Here is a 20,000-nt window from a genome sequence, read left to right as displayed (position 1 = left end):
AGGTCACTAACGCCCTACTTAGTGCACTAAAGAGGTCACTAACGCCCTACTTAGTGCACTAAAGAGGTCACTAACGCCCTACTTAGTGCACTAAATAGGTCACTTACGCCCTACTTAGTGCACTAAATAGGTCACTTACGCCCTACTTAGTGCACTAAATAGGTCACTAACGCCCTACTTAGAGCACTAAATAGGTCACTTACGCCCTACTTAGTCTACTAAATAGGTCACTTACGCCCTACTTAGTGCACTAAATAGGTCACTAACGCCCTACTTAGAGCACTAAATAGGTCACTTATGCCCTACTTAGTCTACTAAATAGGTCACTTACGCCCTACTTAGTGCACTAAATAGGTCACTTACGCCCTACTTAGTGCACTAAATAGGTCACTAACGCCCTACTTAGAGCACTAAATAGGTCACTTACGCCCTACTTAGTCTACTAAATAGGTCACTTACGCCCTACTTAGTGCACTAAATAGGTCACTTACGCCCTACTTAGTGCACTAAATAGGTCACTAACGCCCTACTTAGTGCACTAAATAGGTCACTAACGCCCTACTTAGTGCACTAAATAGGTCACTAACGCCCTACTTAGTGCACTAGGTAGGGAACAGAGCGCGAGAGCTTTTATACAGTAGGAGGATTGTGGGTAACCATGGTGACCCTATAGCCTCACCCACACCTGTCCACCCTTCAGGTAAAGGGATCACATCGCTGACCGCTCACTGTGGTCCAGTGGACTTCCTGGTGGCAGCCCACTACCTGCTGACCTCTGACCTGCTCAGACAAGACTCCACCAACATGAAGGATGAAGATAATCAAGGCCAGAGAGGTGCTGCCCCCCAGGCGGAGGAGCCCCGAGGCTTCCTGCTGCAGTACCGCCTTCGCTCCACCTGTCAGCTGCCAGGGAAGCTGCTGAGTTCTCAGGCCGAACCAGACGGCCCAAAGCTCCACACAGAACCTCCAGAGCACGGCCCGGAGGACGGCTCCATCTACGCGGTGAGCGAAGACCCCGACGTGTGGGTGAGGGGCCGAGCGGCGGAGTGGGGGAGCGAGGGGGAGGCGAGGCGCAGCAGCGTGGTCTCCACAGCCGTCTTCTCCGGAGGACGAGGACACCGCAGGTTAGGAGGTTCCTCTGCAGGAGACCCGGAGAAGACGGAGAACACGCTGCTGGTGTGGCAGCTGCCTTTAACGGCCAGTCAGTAACAGGCCGGGCACCTGCCCCGGTGAGCGCACCTGCCCCGGTGAGCCCACCTGCCCAGGTGAGCCCACCTGCCCCGGTGAGCCCACCTGCCCAGGTGAGCCCACCTGCCCCGGTGAGCCCACCTGCCCCGGTCAGCCCACCTGTCCAGGTGAGCCCACCTGCCCCGGTGAGCGCACCTGCCCAGGTGAGCCCACCTGCCCAGGTGTCCAGGTGAGCGCACCTGCCCTGCACCTGCCCAGGTGAGCCCACCTGCCCCGCACCTGCCCCGGTGAGCCCACCTGCCCAGGTGAGCCCACCTTTCCTGAGGACCGACTGCACAAGTTCAACGTCTGAACCAAAAAGCTGAACTGGGGACTGAAATGATGGGATGTTGTTCTCAACTTGCTTTGTGCTGCTCATTAAACTCAGATGGCTCGAATGCATCGTCACGACTGACAGGAAGCACAGAGTTAAACACTAACGGTCACCTGACCAAAGTCACCTGACCAAAGTCACCTGACCAAAGTCCAGGACCAGCAAAGGGAAACACAGAAACACAGAGTTAGATCATTTCTTCAGCTCCTCGGTCTGCATCCGTTTATCCACCAATCAATCTTTATTCATACAGCGTCTGGTACTGTCCAAAGTGTCTCTAGACCCTCTCCAGAACCCCAGGGCCTGACCCCCAACAAGGAACAGGGGCGGGAAAAACTCCCCTGTAACAGGAAGAAACCTGGAGCAGGACCAGGCTCATGTAGGGGGAGGAGAGGAGGAGAGAGGAGAGGGGAGAGGATAGAGGGGAGGGGAGAAGATAGGAGGGGAGGAGGGAGAGAGGGGAGAGGGAGGAGCATAGCTGTACATTATATGAAAATAAGCTGCCGGTAGAGTCGGGTTGGGTGGGTCAGCGGGGTCGGAGGTCAGCTGTCCATCACCGTTCAGCCTCTTCTCAGGTGTTCGCTCAACGTTCTCAGATTACGTTGAGATTACGTTCTGGCAGAACGCTTCCCAGGTGGAACGCCATGATCGGGGCTAGAACGTTCCGTCTGAACTAGCACGGTCTAGCAAACCACTTCCCTTCCACCGTTGGACACAGGCGACATCGTGTTCTTTCTTTAAAGGCTGTTGGTCAACATCCGGTTCTGTAGTTCTGGAACTACCAGATTAGTTCTCCTACCAGATTAGGTGGGCGTGGCCAGGAGGAATCCGCAGGTATGGCGACGGGAACTAGCGCTCCCAGCAACACCTAAACTCACCTGTCAGTCGCTGCTCTCCGGGGGGTCTTCCCCTTCACCACTGTGCACCGAGTGACTCCGCCCTCTTTTAGACGCCGCGGACAGTAGCCGGTAATTTACTCGCGCAAAGGTGTGATGGTTACCGATGGTTAGCGTGGAAATCCTCGCAACCGCGAGTCAACGGTTACCTCCGGTTCTGTGCTGAAAGATTGAAGGCAGGCGGCCCTGGAGGAGGAGGAAGGGTCAGACGGGGTTTTCTCATGGACAGGAGGGTACTCGGATCATCTCCGGCTCACGTGCACACGCACGCACGCACGCACGCACACGCCAGGGTCCAGAGAAAGGTGTTCTCAGCCTCAGGAAGAGGAACCAGGTTGTTGTGTTCCTGAAGCTTGTACGCCACCCTCCAGGCACAACTTCCTCCTCACCTGGTACCTGCGAATTGCTGTGATTGGACAGAAATACAGTGTGGGCGTGGCCAATGTGCAGACTATGGCTGACCAGGGAAGCAAGAAAAACACAGCGTCTCGACAGCTTCCTGGACCGCCGATGCTCAGCGAGCGCATCTTCTGCTGCAGAGCCCCCCCCCCCCAACAGAAAGCAGTGGAACACATTTCTCTGGTCCTGCCCCCTCCCTCCCTCGGGGCCCCCTCCGCTAACGCTAACGCTAACGCCTGGGCTTCACCAGCTGTGGCGCTGAAGCGGCCGTTTCTGACGCTGGCTCTAACTACGCTCGGGGTTTCGGCAGCCGTCACCCAACAGAAAGAGGTTTATGGGCAGAGATCTTGCTGTTCAGAAAGAGAAAGAGAGATGCATTAATATCACACGTACAGAACAAAACAGCCGATATTTCAGCTCAAACACTAAGAAAATCTCATTTATTCAGCCAAAATGATTCCTTTGCCACATACATATGAAAACTAAAGCACAGATTTGCGGGCCAGCCCGTGCGGCTGGTCCAGCAGTGTCCAGCCCCGTGTGGTGCAGTAGAGGGTAGAAGAGGATACCGTTGGATACCAGTACTACCTTTACTAAACAGAGCGGCCGAGCTGGCAGCCGCTGTCCCACCGCGCCAGCTTCCATCAGCAGATTCCACTTTAGCATAAAGAAAAATAGGATGTGCTAAATGAAGACGTTCCTCCTTCCAACGGTGCTGGTTCACAAAGAGAAGTTCTCCAGAACATTTGCTTCTCTGATGCTTCTCTTTGTGGACCTTCACCATCAACATCTACAACATTTTATTGTTCCTCAAACAAAAGAACCCAACACAACGCAACACAATCAGAGAAGCAGTAAATGAACAAGTGTCTGCTGAAGCTGCGTGCTCTGGTCCTTACCATGGAGCCCAGCAGGTACAGGGGTCACACAGCCACCCATCCCAGAGCTGGATCAAGCAACACCTAGAAGAAACTGTCAACAAGGTTTAGCAGTCACGTGTTGCTCATGTCCACCACACAAACCTTCAGCACCCCCCCACCCTCAGTCCTGGGGCGCCCCAGCCCGTCACTACTTGAGCCTACACTCTCAGTGAGGTGCTTGCACTCTCTGCACACTCTCTGCAGAACTCCACTGACACGTGGTTCTGGTCCACGTGCAGACACACCCCCCCGGAGGTCTCCTTCTCCTTCACCTTCACCCGCTTCCTGGGCAAAGCGTAGTCGTGATCGTTGGGGTTGGCGTTCTGGAAAAGCGAGGAAGATAATTTCATGCCGCTCAGTCGAGACAGCAGCTGTGCCAGCACACTCTGATTGGCCAGAACCGCCCTCAGGTACCTGGTTTCCCCCTCCAGCTCCTCCACCCTGCTGGTCAGCTGACAGTTCTCCTGTTTGAGCGTGCCGTTTTCTGCCGACAGGACGCTCACCTTCTTCTCCAGGTTGTTGACGTATTCTTTCTTTTTCAAGCGGTTCAATCTGGCAGCGATTGCGTTTTTGTTGCTCACATGACCGGCTGGATTTCTCCCGTGTTCCGTCTGAAGGTCAGGCCAGAACATCCCATCAGGGGCCCCGACAGACACGTCCATCCCAGAGTCTCCATCCATGACGCCAGCGGCACCGAGACCGTCTAAAGCCATGTCAAAAACAGCGGCATCTCTCTCAGACCAGTCCACGTCTTCAAATTCAAACAACTCAGCGAAGTCCATCCCAGCTGTGATGGCCGTCAGGGTCTGTGAAGCGTCTGTGGCGCTCTCGGAGGTGGCGACCGTCTCGACCTTCAGCGACGGCTCCTCGCCGCTGCTCATCCTGCGGCCTCTTCTTCGGGTGATCATTGTGCTCTGGGCTGCAGGTCACCTGCACACATGGAGAACAGGTGCAACATTTCTACTATTGGCTTGTGACAGCAGAATTCATTAAAATAACTATTAACAATTTTTTATAGCATCAATTTACAGAATGTCAAATTAGAGGATCTAAACGTATAAGCAGAAAAGATTAGAAAGCATGATAATGGCCACGTCGGACATGCACGGACTGATGAGGAGATATTAATATTTCAGAACTGATTCACGAGTTTGACAACTATAAAAAGCAGCCGGACACATATTAGCATGCTAACCCTGGCGTCTATTAGCAGCTAGCGCCGGTTAGCCCGTTTGAAAGAGACGCAGAGATCTCACTGAAAGTCTCTTCACTATATGAATCAATCCATTTTTAGATTCCTATTCATGTCATTTATGACTCCTGTCCGTTGATCTGAACAGTTTTCTCCCGCTACTGACCAAGCTAAGACAACCGACGCCACGAGGCTTTAGGCGGAAGGCAGCTTTCGGAAGAACGTAACTATTTAACTTACCGTTTGTAAAGGAAGAGAACACGATGCAGATCAACAGCTGGATGTGATCTTAAAGCTGTGATCTCAAAGTTAAGAACTTAAAGTTCACAATTACTAACAATTACACCGTCACGTGATGGCGTCGCCAAGATCAATTTCTTCTTCTCCTGTTTCTGTGGCGTCACCAACCGCTCGCGGGTGCAGTACCGCCACCTCCTGGACTGGAGGACCCTCGCGCCTAAATCTGACCACGAGGCCCCGGTACCTCGGAAAATCGCCCTAAATACAACATCCTCTGAGTCTGTGGACCTGGGACAGTGGAGGACATGTTGCCCACCGTTCACGCCTTCTAACGATCATGTTTCTGAACCATAAATGTGAGATAAATATAAATATGTAAGATAAATATCTAATATCTGAACATTCTTCTTCAGTCAGTAACACGACGCCCAGCAGACAATAGTTAATGTGATCTGGAGGCTTTAACATCAGAGGTCAATTATATATGATCCTAGAAAGAAAACTCAGAATCATAAAAATACAATAATAAATTAAGAATGCTGGTAATAACAGTTGATAATATTAAGAAAGAAAGATTGAAATATCAGAGGCAGGTGACTGGTTAATTTTATTTCGGTTATTTTCAGTAAATTTAATATTAAATAAAACATCATTTAAAGATTGTTTTTGAATAACCAATACATTTTTGACTTTCTACTGTTGAGGGTATAAATTTATTTATTTTCTGTTCAATGAAGAAAATGATGCTAACCAGGCTTTACAGCAAATGATCAATAATCCATTTAAGCCTGTATGCAAACTTCAACGTTTAGGAATATTTAAGTCAATTTAAAAACCACCATTCACATCAATCGCTATATCAGAAACATGGATCAATCAATCAATCAATCAAAACATGGATGAATGAAGATCAGTCAGAAATGTGATAATCACACAGAGCAGCAGGCTGAAGGAGGGAAGGAATAAAGGAAGGAGTGAAGGAATAAAGGAGTGAAGGAATAAAGGAGTGAAGGAATAAAGGAAGGAGTGAAAGAATAAAGAAGGGAAGGAATAAAGGAGGGAAGGAATAAAGGAGGGAGTGAAGGAATAAAGAAGGGAAGGAATAAAGGAGGGAGTGAAGGAATAAAGAAGGGAAGGAATAAAGGAAGGAGTGAAGGAATAAAGGAGGGAAAGAACAAAGGAAGGAGGGAAGGAATAAAGGAAGGAGTGAAGGAATAAAAGGAAGGAATAAAGGAAGGAGTGAAAGAATAAAGGAGGGGAGGAATAAAGGAGGGAAGGAATAAAGGAAGGAGTGAAGGAATAAAGAAGGGAAGGAATAAAGGAAGGAGTGAAGGAATAAAGGAGGGAAAGAACAAAGGAAGGAGGGAAGGAATAAAGGAAGGAGTGAAGGAATAAAAGGAAGGAATAAAGGAAGGAGTGAAAGAATAAAGGAGGGAGGAATAAAGGAGGGAAGGAATAAAGGAAGGAGTGAAGGAATAAAGAAGGGAAGGAATAAAGGAAGGAGTGAAGGAATAAAGGAGGGAAGGAATAAAGGAAGGAGTGAAGGAATAAAGGAGGGAAGGAATAAAAGGAAGGAGTGAAGGAATAAAGAAGGGAAGGAATAAAGGAAGGAGTGAAGGAATAAAGGAGGGAAAGAACAAAGGAAGGAGGGAAGGAATAAAGGAAGGAAGGAATAAAGGAGGGAGTGAAGGAATAAAGGAATAAACGTTGCTATTCTTGAAATCAAACCATTAAAATTGGCTGACCTGCTCCTTAACCCTGTCTCGGGTGATTAATCATCTCCTTCCTTCCTGGAAATATTCCGTCCAGTTTTCCGAGGGGGGATGACCTGAGGGGGGTCAAGGATTTGCTCCGGTTTGGGAACCCGAGTGGAGGCGGAGCTCCAGCGACGGCCGATTACTGATGACTCAGCTCATGTTTCAGCCCCAAGTGAGCGAGATCAAAACATTAAAATGCCACAAAGTTATAAAGAGAAACAGATGGAAACTTTGAAGCAGCGCCAAGCGTCTTCGATGTCTGGCGGTTTTATTTGACCTTTGACCTGTCGCGATGTGACGCACAATAAAGCTTCTGAAACTAAAACCATCAAACACCAGCTCAACAGGTTCCTTCGGGATTTGAAAGCATTTTAAAAGGAAAAGATGAAACTTTTGCATTTGTTAAAACAGCTTCGGGAGACTTTAGATCGTCACTTTCATGTGAAGACGTTTGTTGACAGATTCAATTATCGGGGTGAGATCATTTATTAGAGAAATGAAGTTTTCTTTACACACCAAAGCTCATCCAACCAACTGGATTCAGAAGAGCCTCAGGCCACATTTCAGCCTGACGACGTCCCCGCTGGTCCAGAGCAGAGCCTGGGTGGTTCTGGCCGGTGGCTGCGGGGCGGCGCTCCGGGCGGCGCCCTCCACCTCCACCAGCTGGTCAAACACAGTCATGCTGGAGAAGCTCTCCACCATGAGCGAGGACGGCTCGCTCGACTGTCTGGGGACTTCGCCCAGAGGGAAGTTCTTCCACGCAACGTCGTCGGTGCACACCTGCCACGGGGAACCGAGCAGGCGATCCGCCTCGTCGCCGGGGGCTCCTGCGGTCTCCCGGGAGACGGGGTCTCTCCTCGCCACCGCCGCTCGCCAACGCGAGCGCTGCATTTTCTCACGCAGACTCTCCAGCGTGTAGACCTGCTGGGCCGGAGCAGCCGGGCCGGAGCGGTCCGCCTGGGTGTAGATGGAGCAGAGCTGCAGCAGCTTCTGCCGCGTCTCCAGGGGCAGAGGGTGCTCCATGTCGTCCAGGATCAACCGGAGCAGGTGCGGCGTGCTGGCGCAGGCCGCCTCCAGGCACAGCGCCACCAGCTGCTGCCACCTCATCTGGATCCGGTTCACAAAGATGCGGCCCTTCAGCCGAGCCTTCCGCTGCACCTTGGTCTCAAAGTGCTGCGCGACGTTCTTGGCGTTGCATGAAATGAGCTGGGAGATCCAGGCGGAGACGTAGAAGATCCTGTGGTCGTTGGGCTCTGCAGTCAGCAGCTTCAGCTCCGCGAAGAGCTTCTCCAGCAGGAGGTGGATGAAAGACGGAGCGTTGAGCATCTTCAGGAGACTCAGCCAAAAGTGCAGGAAGATCTGAGGGAGCTTGGGTTCCACAGGACAGGGACCATCACCAGAACCAGAACCACAGCCTAACGTTTGCAACTGTTGGGCTGTAGGAACCAGAAATCCATCTTCTAGCATCACGTCGATGAGGAGCCCACTGGCCTCCAGGGAGAACTGCTTGATCTCAGCCAACAGCCAGTTCAGGTCTGCAAACGGACCCCCTTCTGGGCCTCCGCCTAAACTTTCAAACTGAGTCTTCTCATAAGAAACAAGCAGGCCGCGGGCCTTCTGGTAGGCCTGCATCTCCCTCTTCCTGGCAGCAAGCTCATCTTCCCTCATCTTCATCTCCTCTTCATCCTCCTCCTCATCCTTTAAATCCCAATTTTCACTCGTTCCCCCACCGAGCTGCCTGGACCAGTACTCCTGCTGCAGCCACTCCAGAACCACCTTGCATCCCTTGCGGCACCATTTCAGCGTGGGCATCTTGCGGTGGGTGAAATCGTGCCGGAGGTTCACGACCCACTCCGGGATGTTCAGGTTTCCAGCCAGTCGTCGCAGCGGTCGTGCGACCTTCCCCTGCTGCCGTTCTGTAATCAAGTTCACGAACCGGACCAGGGCCGCGCCGTACATCAAGACCAGATCGTCACCGTTCAGGGCCCCGGCCCGGTCCAGGACCTGACACCGGACCAGGTCCGCGGTGCAGTCCACGGCGACAGGAGTGCTGCTGGCGTACCTGGCCTTCCAGGCTGAGACCCGGCTCAGGGCGAACTTCTGCAGCGAGGGATCCTTCGAGTACAGCTGGTCCATGACCTGGTCCCACTCCGCTTTGTTGATCCAGGCCACCACATGGCGCTTCTTCTCCGAACCCTTCTTCTTCATGTTGAACGACAACACGGATCTCTGAGAAAAAAGCTAAAGATCAAAAAGGTACCGTTTAATGTGGACTATCTGATTTCATTACATCAACTCTCGACTCACGAGTTTCTTTTATCCTCTTCTTCCTCCTCCCCTTCTTCTTCTTCCTTCTCTAACAAATTACAACCAGCTCGTGCGCCATCGCCCCCTACAGTTAGTTTATAGAATTTTCTATTTACGATAATTCCTCTATGCATTCAATACAGTTGTACTTGAATACAAATTTCTAACGAATGAACTAAAATACAAGTAACTGTACATTTCTTTACGTCACACACACCCAACGATTCGAATCTAATATTTATAACGATACCCAGTCTTGTTTTTCCTCTTGACTGTAGTAGAGGCAGCGAACCGCAGGGGGCAGCAACACACCGCCGACCCCGCGGATCACCGGCAAGAGAAGAAGAACATGCGCAAAATGGCGCGCGCTTCAACAGAAGAAGAACTTGCCCGAGATGTTTTTACTTCACTGCAGGTAAAAGAAGTACAATTAACTCATTCCTGGATAAATTCATTTAATTAATCAAAACTCGAGTCAGAATATGTATTTGTTTTCATATAAAAGATGCCAATAAAGATTATAACGTTAACCCTATAAAGCCTGACACATCAAAAAATAGCCAGAAAAGTCTAATTTTTTGGAAATGAGATGTTTATTGAACCTTTTAACAAAATCCCAATTTTTTTTTGATTTTGTTTATGACATTTTTTTTGTATCAAATATGATACATTAGGCGATTTCGGCAACTTTTAGCTCACGACTATGTTAACTTTAGACACAAAAACAAAGTTTGCCCATAACATTTTGACAATATAGAACATGAACAACAACATTTTTCTCTTTGGTTTTTTTGCATAGCACTTTTTAGCACAAGAGGCACACTGCAGCCTCTTTTACGGGGTGTTGGAGTTGGTTCTGGAGAGGACAGTGGTCTGGGTTAGGGTTAGGGGCCACACTTGATTTGGGTTTAGAAAAAAGAGACGTCTCAGAATCTCGCGTATCAAATATGATACAAACGGCTTTAAAGGGTTAAAATGGGAAGTTCTGTCGACATGTGTTTATGAACAGCCCTTAGAAATTAAGATGTACTTTCATTCATCCCCGTAGGGAAATGACGGTTTTCTCGCTAATTGTCAGTGGCTTCATGAAATGTCTGTTCTTCCGTCTGTGGCTCCATGAAATGTCTGTTCTTCCGTCTGTGGCTCCATGAAATGTCTGTTCTTCCGTCTGTGGCTCCATGAAATGTCTGTTCTTCCGTCTGTGGCTCCATGAAATGTCTGTTCTTCCGTCTGTGGCTTCATGAAATGTCTGTTCTTCCGTCAGTGGCTTCATGAAATGTCTGTTCTTCCGTCTGTGGCTTCGTGAAATGTCTGTTCTCGTGTGGTCCATGAATGTCTTTTCCGTCTGTGGCTCCATGAAATGTCTGTTTCTTCCGTCTGTGGCTCCATGAAATGTCTGTTCTTCCGTCTGTGGCTTCATGAAATGTCTGTTCTTCCGTCAGTGGCTTCATGAAATGTCTGTTCTTTCCGTCAGTGGCTCATGAAATGTCTGTTCTTCCGTCTGTGGCTCCATGAAATGTCTGTTTCTTCCGTCTGTGGCTCATGAAATGTCTGTTCTTCCGTCAGTGGCTTCATGAAATGTCTGTTCTTCCGTCTGTGGCTCCATGAAATGTCTGTTCTTCCGTCTGTGGCTCCATGAAATGTCTGTTTCTTCCGTCGGTGGCTTCTCATGCAATGTCTGTTTTCCGTCTCTGTGGCTCCATGAATGTTCGTTCTTACGTCGGGCTCCATGAAATGTCTGTTCTTCCGTCTGTGGCTCCATGAAATGTCTGTTCTGCAGGCTGTTTCGTGCCCTCTGGTGGAGGATGTGAAGCTGCAGGACCCCGGCAGCATCCTGCAGCTTCTCTGTGCTCCATCTCAGCATCGCTCCGACATCCTCGCCTGGATCTGCTGTCGGTAGATGCATGAATTTTGAACTTGTGCTTCTCAAAATAGCCCTTTTCTCATTTATTTTCTCCCCTCCCGCCCCTTTAGTTGGGGTAAAACATTTTGCTTCCTTGTTCGAATACTGTTCCATTTCCTGTCCAGATACACACATTGATATGAGATGATTTAACAAGGCTAATTTTGATGAAGAGATAAAACCCAAAAAGCTGGTTTCAGTATTGACACACTCCAGTCATTTAAATACACAATCACAGCACCGAACATAAAATTACACTTTTCCAAAGGGTGTCAAACTATTTTTTCATTTCTTCTATCTTTGTCTCAGTGTCGACCCAAACTTCTGCAGCTGCATCACAAAGGCCACGCTGAGGTCCAGAGATCAGGAGGTTTTGTGGAAAGGTAACTTTGCTGCCTCCTTCATTTCATACAAAGAATGTTTTGCTGTGGTTTCATTTTCTGTGTCTGTACAAACAGAAGTGGCTCTTCTTGGACAGGAGTTGATGTTGTGCAGAGCAGCTGATCAGGACCTGCTCAGAGAGGTAGAATCATGGATGATGGATGATGGATGATGGATGGAGTCAGTTTCCTCATGGTGAACCCTCTCTCCAGGGCAGAGCAAGTGTCCACCAGCAGCTCCACTTCCTGCAGCAGCTGCTGACTTTGCTTCCAGGCTCCAAACGCTGGTCGGGGGCCAGAACAGACACAGAGATGCTGCTGCACGAGCTGTGCACATCCGAGCACGTGTCTCAGCTGCTCACACCTGCGCTGGAGCCCTGGCCTTCACACACCAGGTATGTCCCGAGCGTTTGTGTCCGTTTTCCGCTAACATGAGGCAGAGATGTTGATGAACCCTGGAGAAGTCGCTGCTCTGCTGCCGCTCAGCCGTGACACTGAATGTGACGTCCACGGTGGACGGCAGCTGTGAACAGCTCCTCTCTCTCTCTCTGCTGCTTCCCTCAGAACTTTAGCAGCAGCCACCAGAGCATCGTGCAAAGCCAGCAGAGAAGAAGCTGCAGATGTTTCCAGCCTCCTCCAGCTGAGCTCTTCTGCCCTGGAGCAGCTCCAGTCAGAGGTGGCGTGTTGGTCCTGAGAAGGCCTCGCTCAGGCGTCACCTCAGCCTGCTCAGCTCTTCTGTCTTCTGTCGGCAGTGTGACTTCCTGAGGGAGGACGCGGGTGCCGGACAGGCCGTGTTCTCCCCCGGTCTTCTGCAGGTAGCTGCAGGTGACCTCTGGCAGCTGATGGCAGCGTTTAGCCGTGTTTACGAGGCGGACCTGAGAGCCTACTGCTGCAGAGACGCTCCCAGCTTCAGCACTGACCCCGACGTCTTCCAGAGGACGCTCCGGCTCTTGGAGACCTTGGTCACGGTACCACAGCACGGCCCTCTCAGTGCAGACCTCCACCCTGGTGTTTGAGCTGCTGTTCTGTTCCTCAGGAACTGGAGGTGCTGAAGGAAGTGCCCGAGGCCTTTGTGTCCATGAACCAGGAAGTGAGGTCACTGCAGACGCAGCGGCGCTACCCGAGCGGAGGACAGAAGCTGACCTTCTGTAAGGTCCTTTACTGATGCGTAGCCGGGCAGAGCAGTCGCTGGACTGAGGCAGGGACTGGTGCAGTTGGCTTAAAATGGAGACTTTATTTTCTTACAAGTCAAATCTTTATTCAAAAGTAGTCTTGAGTTTTCTTCATAAGCTTTAAGATTGATAAACTTGTTCTTTAAACGAGGGTGAGAGCTTCCCTTCAGTAAAGTGAGAAGAATCTGTCTCGGTTTATTTTTCCCTCAACACACCAGACGACAGATGTCAAAAACAGCCACTGTTCTTCCCGTTGTCCCTAGTGGAGCGTCTGGAGGAGCTCATCAGGAGAGTCCGAGGCGTCTCCGGCCTGCGTCACCCCCGATGACCCTTCCTGCTTCACCCCGATGACCTTCCTGCTTCACCTCACGATGACCTTCCTGCTTCACCCCCGATGACCTTCCTGCTTCACCCCCGATGACCTTCCTGCTTCCTCCCGATGACCCTTCCTGCTTCAACCCCCGATGACCTTCCTGCTTCACCCCCGATGACCTTCCTGCTTCCCTCCCGATGACCTTCCTGCTTCCCTCCCGATGACCTTCCTGCTTCACCTCCGATGACCTTCCTGCTTCCCTCCCGATGACCTTCCTGCTTCACCCCCGATGACCTTCCTGCTTCGATGACCTTCCTGCTTCCCTCCCGATGACCTTCCTGCTTCCCTCCCGATGACCTTCCTGCTTCCCCCCGATGACCTTCCTGCTTCACCCCCGATGACCTTCCTGCTTCACCCCCGATGACCTTCCTGCTTCACCCCCGATGACCTTCCTGCTTCCCTCCCGATGACCTTCCTGCTTCACCCCCGATGACCTTCCTGCTTCCCTCCCGATGACCTTCCTGCTTCACCCCCGATGACCTTCCTGCTTCAGCCCCTTTGGATCCAAGCAGAGTGAGGACGTTCGCCCAGGAGGAGCCCAAGAGAAGCGTTTCAGCCTGTCTCACGTCCTGTCTCACTGTCCTGTCTTCATGTCCTGTCTCACCGTCCTATCTTCACGTCCTGTCTCACCGTCCTGTCTCACTGTCCTGTCTTCATGTCCTGTCTCACCGTCCTATCTTCACGTCCTGTCTCACAGTCCTGTCTCACCGTCCTGTCTTACTGTCCTGTCTTCACATCCTGTCTCACCGTCCTATCTTCACGTCCTGTCTCACAGTCCTGTCTCACAGTCCTGTCTTCACATCCTGTCTCACTGTCCTGTCTTCATGTCCTGTCTCACGGTCCTGTCTCACCGTCCTATCTTCATGTCCTGTCTCACCGTCCTATCTTCACGTCCTGTCTCACTGTCCTGTCTCACCGTCCTATCTTCACGTCCTGTCTCACTGTCCTGTCTTACTGTCCTGTCTCACCGTCCTATCTTCATGTCCTGTCTCACCGTCCTATCTTCACGTCCTGTCTTCACGTCCCGTCTCACCGTCTCGTCCGTGAGGACAGTGATCACATGTTCTACAAACGCGTCTCCTGAGGCTTTTTGACTGTTGCAGAAAAATAAAACGCCACGGTTAATTGAGCTCCTCACGTTTAATAAACTGAATGTTTTAATCACATTAATTCTTTGAGTCAGGAAAACTGATCCGTTTCTCTCCGGCCAACATGGACCTGCAGCCCGCTGAGGCAGCAGTCTGGTCTGGGCAGAACCACAGTTCTGGTGCTGGTCTGAGAGCTCCAGCACCTCAGAAACCTTTGCTGAGCAGCCACTCCTTCAGCTCCTCCTGGAAGTGACCTTTGACCTTCAGCGTCATGGTGACCTCGTTCACTTGTGTGGGATGATCTCTGCCGGTCACCTCCGCCAGATGCTGCTTCACGTCCCTCTCCAGGGCCCAGATGTCCCCCTCGATCTTCCGTATCAGCGTCGTACTGCGGTTTCCGTGCGTCAGGTCGCCGTACACGGGGATGTTGTGCACGCGAGAGCGGCGAATCATGTACGGCAAAGGCGGGGGCGAGCCCGCTGGGGGCCTCCACCCGGACGGCGCGGCTCCGGGGTGCACAGGGGGCGCGGGGACCCGCGACGGTGGGATGAGCCGCTCCACGTATCTGTATTCCTCCGTGGATTCTCTCACCTCTTCCGGGGCGGAGTGGCAGACAAACCGGAGCCCCGCGGGGCGCCCCAGGGTGCAGCTGCGGAGGCTGCAAGCTCCGAGAAGCATCCTGCGGAGAACCGTGGGTCGTAGGCAGGCAGCCATGTTGTGCAGCAGTATAAAATGTCCGGAAGGAAATAGTCCGGAACTTCCTGTTATAATTGGATAAAACGACTTCCCATCCGAGCTCCGAGCTCCTCACGCAAAGGTATTTTCATTTGCTTTACTGCACCACAAACATTCCGGTTTACTTGAAACCTAATCTCATTTAGGATTCGGCGCTATTTATCACTTAACCGCCAGGGCACATTACTCCATATGCGATGACTTCATGTTTCAGCGTTCTTCATCTGACACCGTGATGAGCTCCAACCCAGGCAGAAGAGCAGAAAAGCTTTGCTCCATTCCCAGAAATTGCATCTCTCCATCAGCTGTTCAGTCCAGGTTGTTGGCCTAAAACCATCGTTTCTCCCAAACCCAGATTACAAACATCTTCACTTTACTACTCAAAGGTTTTAACCTTTTCTCATCCCTCGGCCCCATGAAGGATCAGGTTCTGCCAGTTCATCTGAACTTTAACATTTGTATCTCTTGCCTTTGTCCTAAAAAACACTGTCAATAGTTTGTGTGCTGATATGTCCCAAATTTTATCTTCATAAATCTGTTACACATTAGTGATTACAGTGTAAAAGAAGATTTTATTGACTCAAAAATGAATGACCATGACAAGAGTGTATAATGAAATCCAGATTTATTCAAGTCTGCTCGCAGCCTTCGGCGGCCCTAGTTGGCGTGGAGCGCCCTCCAGCGGGACAGCGGACCCTTGTTGGGGATGTACTTGACCCCACAGCCATCTGGGATCAGACGCTTGTCGGCCATCATGTCATCAAAGTCGCAGGCGTTGAACTTTGTGAAGCCGTACTTCTTAGAGATGTGAATCTGCACGACAAGGAATCAACGTGAGTCCATCACGTTTCAGCCCGAGGGGCACTTCAGGGGCCGCCTCTGGGCTCAGGACACAGGACCAGTGACGGTCTGCAGCCTTCACACACCAGAACCAGCTTCCTCTGTACAGGTGACCTCTCACTCACCTTCTGACGCCCGGGGAACTTGAACTTGGCTCTGCGCAGAGCCTCCACCACATGCTCCTTGTTCTGGGTCTTGGTGCGCACGGACATGATCACCTGACCGATGTGTACACGTGCCACGGTGCCCTGAGGCTTCCCAAAAGCCCCACGCATCCCAGTCTGGAGCCTGAGGTGCAGAAGTTCAGGTGAGCAGCGTGACAGACAGGAGAGGCTCAAACGCGGCCGATGCCGGAGGCTGAATCCACAGGTGACTCACCTGTCGGCTCCAGCGCAGGACAACATCTTGTTGATGCGGATGACGTGGAAGGGGTGCAGACGCATGCGGATGTGGAAGCCGTCTTTGCCACAGGTCTTCACCATATACTTGTTGGCACAGATACGAGCGGCCTCCAGAGCTGCCAAGAGAGACACGTTTCACCCGGCACGCCATCGCTATGGCAACAGCAGACGCAGCAGGACAACATACCTCATTTTGTGACATTTCAAATTTAATCTAGTTTTAAGAGAATTCGACTGGACTTCTGTTGGTTTTTTAGAGACGTTTCACCAGAGTGACTGAGAAAATACACGTAACATCTGGACCCCGGGGAAACGTTTAACAATTTAGAAGTAATCTCTAGTTTTTCTGAAGTCAGAGGCCACCTACGAAACCTCGTTTGAGCACTGCATTCTGCGTCCGACCGCTCTGTATTTACTACATGTTTGGGGTCATTTCCCATCAAAACGCCATCATCATCGAGAAAAGAAACGCCGGTCTGAGACGCCAACAGGGTTTGTTGTAGCTCGTTAATTATTGTGCTTAAGTGTCTTAATGGTCGGGATCCTTTTAAAGCCTTGGCTCCGTCCTCTCTAAACCCAATGTCCAGGGCTCAATAACTGTTCCACCACATGGTTTCCAGCGAGTGTCTCGGTGTGGATGGAGCTCGGAACATCAACATTCATCTCTGCTACGGAGCCCCAGTAGGAGAACCGTGAAGTCTCTGAACTCGCCAGCGTTTCCACCAGACCAGTTCCAAGGTGGGCCAAAGAGGTCAGCCGTCCCACACGGGAGCCTCGGGACAGGAAATGTACCCTTTTGCTAAGTGGAACATCAGCTTCTCAGAAAATAAAACAAAAAACTTCAAATATCCAACAGCTCCAGGCCTCCATGGGAACAAGAGCAGCTGGAGCAACATCAGAACCTTTGATGGATGAATTTACACTGTCTGTGGATGAAGATCAGTCACTTCTGAATAAATGATTCCATCAGATTAATTCTGATTTGTCGCCACCCCAACACGCTTGCCTGCGTCTCCCCAGGGAACAAAGGTCACAGCGACTCACCTTCTGAAGACAGCTGCTCATACTCATCAGAGACCATGTGACCACACAGGGGGAACTCATCCACCTTGGCCTTCTTCCTTCCCAAGTCAAAGATCCTGATTTTAGGATCTTGAAAATAAATTGAGGCAGAGATTGAAAAGCTGTGCAGAATTGTCACTGTTTCACCAGCAAGTCTCCACCTGTGTTTGTCTCAGTGGTCCCTTAATGATCTCAGCACCTCCCAGCTGAGGACATACACAACCAGAGAGTCACTGTCTGCAGCCTTTGCACACCAGAACCGCACCACAGCAGAACCAGTCGGCTTAATAGGCTGCACAACTTGACAGACATGGTGGTGTGGAGTGTGCTTACCAGGAACACCCCTGCAGAAGCGAGACTTGGGGTAGGGCTTGTTCTTGCAGTAACGGTAACTGTGGAAAAAGCATCCGAGTCATCTTTAGAATCTGCAGCTCTTGTGAGGAAAAGCTGCTGCTACAGTTAAAACGGCTCCCATTGTAATGGTCCGGTGAACGTGCAGGACTGAAGCATCATCTCCACCTCTAGAACGCGTCTGATCGCGGGGGAAGACGTCATCGTTTAGAAAAATGCCGAACTACCGACAAAGCAGCTTTCAAACCTTACGGACTTAAACACCTGACACTGTATTACTGACAGCTGAACCACAAATGTGCACATGTGGCATTAACACACTTCCAACGTGACTTCTTCAGACTAAAGATTCATGTTTTTGTATTCTGCGTAAAACCTCAAGTCTGACATGGCAGCTACCGTTAGCTCCGAGCTAGCTAATGTTAGCAATCGCACCTTATTTAAGGGGGGGGATAACAGAAACGGGTCCAATATCTCTCAAATAAAATGACGAAATCTTCTCGTATTACAAATGGGCGAGATACGAAATAGCTTCCAGAGTCGAACACTAGAGCTGATCTAAGAGCGGCCCTGGCGGCAGCGCCGCCGCGTCCACATGGTCCGGCGGAGCTGCCATTTTCTGCACCGTTCCGTCCTGAAACTAACTCAATCGGACCACTTACCAGCGGGCTGGTCGACGGCCCATGGTTGCAACCTGTAAATTAAAACACACACACGCGTTAGTCCATTAAAACTGAGAGTCGTACTCCAAAAAGAACTTTGAATTTGCCGACTTTGAGAGGAGCAGCAAACAACACGCAGCAGCCACAAACTCACCTAATGGAGGAAAGGAAGAAGCATCCGCTTCCGGCGCGTCATAAGGCCGAAGGGTACTCTGGGTAAAAAGCCACGAAAAGTTCCCGCCACGTCGTTGAAATATATAAACTTAAAATATAGCAAACGAAGCATTCAGCATTATTTCGGGAAATGTAGTTCATTTTTATGATAACGTAGCAAAACGACACCTTAGTAGTTTATTATCTTTGGCAAGAAGATTGTGTGACAGCCAGTGTTCATTTGCATTTCTGTTAGCAAAATAAAGGAAAAAAATGAGAAGAATTTTAATGAATGATTTCAAAATGTGGACAATGGGGTTGGTGATAGCTCAGTCTTTTGAGGGACTGGGCTGAGAAGTAAAGGGCTATTGGACAAAAGTGGACAAAAAGTTTGCAGGCGTGCTGATGGTAGGGGGGCTGCCAAGGTCCCGCTGAGCAAAGGATAGGTGCTGATAACCCTAACCCATGGGCCTGAGTATATCTATGATTCAACTAACATTTAGGGGTTTTGCTGGCAGCTGGGATGTAGCAGTCAGGAAATAAATATATTACAAAATAGAAGCAGTGCAAACCACTTTCCTTCGGGAGAGATCAAACCACACGGTTATATACAAAAGAATGGGATAAACGATTAAAAAACACATCTACCATATATAAAAATGTGCAATAGTCAGAAAATAGCCTGTGGAATCAAACTATTTCTGAGTCTGGGTGGAGCGTGACACTCCAGTATCCTGGACCAGATGGTAGCAACTGGAGTGCCGAGTGTCCTTATAGCCTGACTGGTCCTCCTGCAGTGCTGGATGTTGAGCTCCTTCACTGGGGCAGCTCTGCTCTGGTGATGTTCAAAGCAGCATTTACCGTCCTCTGATGAGACTTCCTGTTAAGTGCAGAGCCAGGTAGTGATGCAGCTGTTCCTCCACCCTTTTGCTTCCTGTAATCCTCTACCAACGATTTGGTCCAGTCTGCGCTCCCCTCGGTAGCGTCAATGATAAGGCGATGACAGTTGTGTCCTCAGCAAATTTGAAAATGATGTTGATGTGCCCACGCAGCCATTCATGATCGGACGGTTGCAAGAATGCAGCCTTGATTGAAACCAATGTTGATGTAAAGTGTGGAGGATGTGGTGGCGCCCGGGTCAGCCCACCAGGACGTTCAGTATCCAGACATAGAGGGTGCTGATGAGCTAACTGCCTCTGAGCGTTGTGATGAGCATGGAGGGCAGCCTAACATGATGAAACCATTCTAATGATGCCACTTGTGCAGCCATATTCACTCCTTCAAAATAAGGAAATTCTCTTTATTTGCAGAGGGCAGTTCAGCATTCAACATGTCCCAAGGCTGAAAGGTTCCTCACCTCAGACTGACATTCAAGACTCAAGTCGTGTCCTCACAAACCTGGGAATATATTAAGTGGGTTTTCTTTATTTAAAAAATAATCACATCCGCAGCAGCCAGATTAAGAAAAATCATTATCCATACGTAAACACAAATACACAAAAAATAGGCTGTGCAAAGTGCCCCACACATTCATTTTACACTTTCACCCTCATTTGCCAGGTAAAGAGTAAAGGCAACTTTCTCTAGGAAACTGATGCTCCGTCATCA

The 20,000-nt window shown here is 50.2% G+C and overlaps 6 protein-coding genes, 1 long non-coding RNA gene and 1 other non-coding gene across 14 annotated transcripts in view; 3 read left to right on the top strand and 5 right to left on the bottom strand.

The window, feature by feature from the left end:
• Window positions 1–1,313, top strand: part of LOC101080089 (rho guanine nucleotide exchange factor 10-like protein) — an 8,432-nt gene extending 7,119 nt beyond the window's left edge. Inside the window, 1 exon segment of the mRNA XM_029828312.1 lies at window positions 701–1,313. Coding sequence (XP_029684172.1) covers window positions 701–1,209 — 509 coding nt within the window. The 3' untranslated portion in view covers window positions 1,210–1,313.
• Window positions 1,314–3,267: 1,954 nt separating this feature from the next.
• Window positions 3,268–5,396, bottom strand: crebzf (CREB/ATF bZIP transcription factor). 3 transcript variants are annotated; one of them, XR_003886287.1, is made up of 4 exons: window positions 5,209–5,396; window positions 3,939–4,706; window positions 3,756–3,828; window positions 3,268–3,516 (listed from the first exon to the last, which is right to left on the bottom strand). XR_003886287.1 is itself a non-coding variant. In XM_003976913.3 (3 exons), the coding sequence occupies exons 2-3, from the start codon at window positions 4,682–4,684 to the stop codon at window positions 3,819–3,821; spliced, it is 756 nt and encodes a 251-aa protein (XP_003976962.3). In that variant the 5' UTR covers window positions 4,685–4,706; window positions 5,209–5,396; the 3' UTR covers window positions 3,640–3,818. The 3 variants fall into 3 exon arrangements, 1 of the variants encoding a protein (XP_003976962.3); XR_965667.2 differs by having other exon boundaries at window positions 3,268–3,513; XM_003976913.3 differs by lacking the exon at window positions 3,268–3,516 and having other exon boundaries at window positions 3,640–3,828.
• LOC115247226 (uncharacterized) lies at window positions 4,645–5,595 on the top strand. Its single transcript, XR_003886288.1, has 3 exons — window positions 4,645–4,725; window positions 5,117–5,191; window positions 5,392–5,595. It is a non-coding gene; the product is annotated as an uncharacterized lncRNA (long non-coding RNA).
• A 1,600-nt stretch (window positions 5,596–7,195) lies between these two features.
• las1l (LAS1 like ribosome biogenesis factor) lies at window positions 7,196–9,303 on the bottom strand. 2 transcript variants are annotated; one of them, XM_029828540.1, is made up of 2 exons: window positions 9,273–9,303; window positions 7,196–9,194 (listed from the first exon to the last, which is right to left on the bottom strand). In XM_029828540.1, exon 2 carries the CDS (start codon window positions 9,171–9,173, stop codon window positions 7,506–7,508), a length of 1,668 nt encoding a protein of 555 aa, XP_029684400.1. In that variant the 5' UTR covers window positions 9,174–9,194; window positions 9,273–9,303; the 3' UTR covers window positions 7,196–7,505. The 2 variants fall into 2 exon arrangements, with proteins under 2 accessions (XP_029684400.1, XP_011616260.2); XM_011617958.2 differs by having other exon boundaries at window positions 9,256–9,280.
• Window positions 9,304–9,552: 249 nt separating this feature from the next.
• On the top strand, window positions 9,553–13,970 carry haus7 (HAUS augmin-like complex, subunit 7). Of its 4 annotated transcripts, none has more exons than XM_029828654.1 (10): window positions 9,553–9,687; window positions 11,053–11,168; window positions 11,485–11,558; window positions 11,634–11,698; window positions 11,769–11,950; window positions 12,120–12,231; window positions 12,308–12,523; window positions 12,592–12,703; window positions 12,991–13,036; window positions 13,423–13,970. In XM_029828654.1, exons 1-10 carry the CDS (start codon window positions 9,622–9,624, stop codon window positions 13,439–13,441), a joined length of 1,008 nt encoding a protein of 335 aa, XP_029684514.1. In that variant the 5' UTR covers window positions 9,553–9,621; the 3' UTR covers window positions 13,442–13,970. The 4 variants fall into 4 exon arrangements, with proteins under 4 accessions (XP_029684514.1, XP_029684515.1, XP_029684513.1 ...); XM_029828655.1 differs by lacking the exon at window positions 13,423–13,970 and adding an exon at window positions 13,107–13,165; XM_029828653.1 differs by lacking the exon at window positions 13,423–13,970 and having other exon boundaries at window positions 12,991–13,172.
• A 251-nt stretch (window positions 13,971–14,221) lies between these two features.
• On the bottom strand, window positions 14,222–14,943 carry mrpl49 (mitochondrial ribosomal protein L49). Its single transcript, XM_011620698.2, has one exon. The coding sequence runs from the start codon at window positions 14,900–14,902 to the stop codon at window positions 14,393–14,395; it is 510 nt and encodes a 169-aa protein (XP_011619000.1). The 5' UTR covers window positions 14,903–14,943; the 3' UTR covers window positions 14,222–14,392.
• A 588-nt stretch (window positions 14,944–15,531) lies between these two features.
• rpl10 (ribosomal protein L10) lies at window positions 15,532–18,486 on the bottom strand. The gene is made up of 7 exons (XM_003979218.3): window positions 18,394–18,486; window positions 18,240–18,271; window positions 17,560–17,618; window positions 17,209–17,316; window positions 16,142–16,280; window positions 15,889–16,051; window positions 15,532–15,736 (listed from the first exon to the last, which is right to left on the bottom strand). Exons 2-7 carry the CDS (start codon window positions 18,260–18,262, stop codon window positions 15,581–15,583), a joined length of 648 nt encoding a protein of 215 aa, XP_003979267.1. The 5' UTR covers window positions 18,263–18,271; window positions 18,394–18,486; the 3' UTR covers window positions 15,532–15,580.
• Window positions 17,392–17,524, bottom strand: LOC115247383 (small nucleolar RNA SNORA70). Its single transcript, XR_003886456.1, has one exon. It is a non-coding gene; the product is annotated as a small nucleolar RNA SNORA70 (small nucleolar RNA).
• Window positions 18,487–20,000: the final 1,514 nt, after the last annotated feature.

This window comes from Takifugu rubripes, chromosome 20 (assembly GCF_901000725.2).
Source record: "Takifugu rubripes chromosome 20, fTakRub1.2, whole genome shotgun sequence".
Taxonomy (NCBI): domain Eukaryota; kingdom Metazoa; phylum Chordata; class Actinopteri; order Tetraodontiformes; family Tetraodontidae; genus Takifugu; species Takifugu rubripes.
Note: the sequence above shows the minus strand (reverse complement) of the source record. Positions and strands in the feature narration are given on the sequence as shown.

Bases quoted from the DNA above. Each gene is read 5' to 3' on its own strand.
- mrpl49 (XM_011620698.2), bottom strand. From the start codon at position 14,902: ATGGCTGCCTGCCTACGACCCACGGTTCTCCGCAGGATGCTTCTCGGA.
- crebzf (XM_003976913.3), bottom strand. From the start codon at position 4,684: ATGATCACCCGAAGAAGAGGCCGCAGGATGAGCAGCGGCGAGGAGCCG.
- las1l (XM_029828540.1), bottom strand. From the start codon at position 9,173: ATGAAGAAGAAGGGTTCGGAGAAGAAGCGCCATGTGGTGGCCTGGATC.
- haus7 (XM_029828654.1), top strand. From the start codon at position 9,622: ATGCGCAAAATGGCGCGCGCTTCAACAGAAGAAGAACTTGCCCGAGAT. The intron at 11,169-11,484 runs GTAGATGCATGA...TCTTTGTCTCAG, and splicing joins CTCGCCTGGATCTGCTGTCG to TGTCGACCCAAACTTCTGCA. The intron at 12,232-12,307 runs GTGGCGTGTTGG...TTCTGTCGGCAG, and splicing joins TGGAGCAGCTCCAGTCAGAG to TGTGACTTCCTGAGGGAGGA.
- rpl10 (XM_003979218.3), bottom strand. From the start codon at position 18,262: ATGGGCCGTCGACCAGCCCGCTG. The intron at 17,619-18,239 runs GTAAGTGGTCCG...CTTTTTCCACAG, and splicing joins GGCCGTCGACCAGCCCGCTG to TTACCGTTACTGCAAGAACA. The intron at 17,317-17,559 runs GTAAGCACACTC...TTTATTTTCAAG, and splicing joins CTTCTGCAGGGGTGTTCCTG to ATCCTAAAATCAGGATCTTT.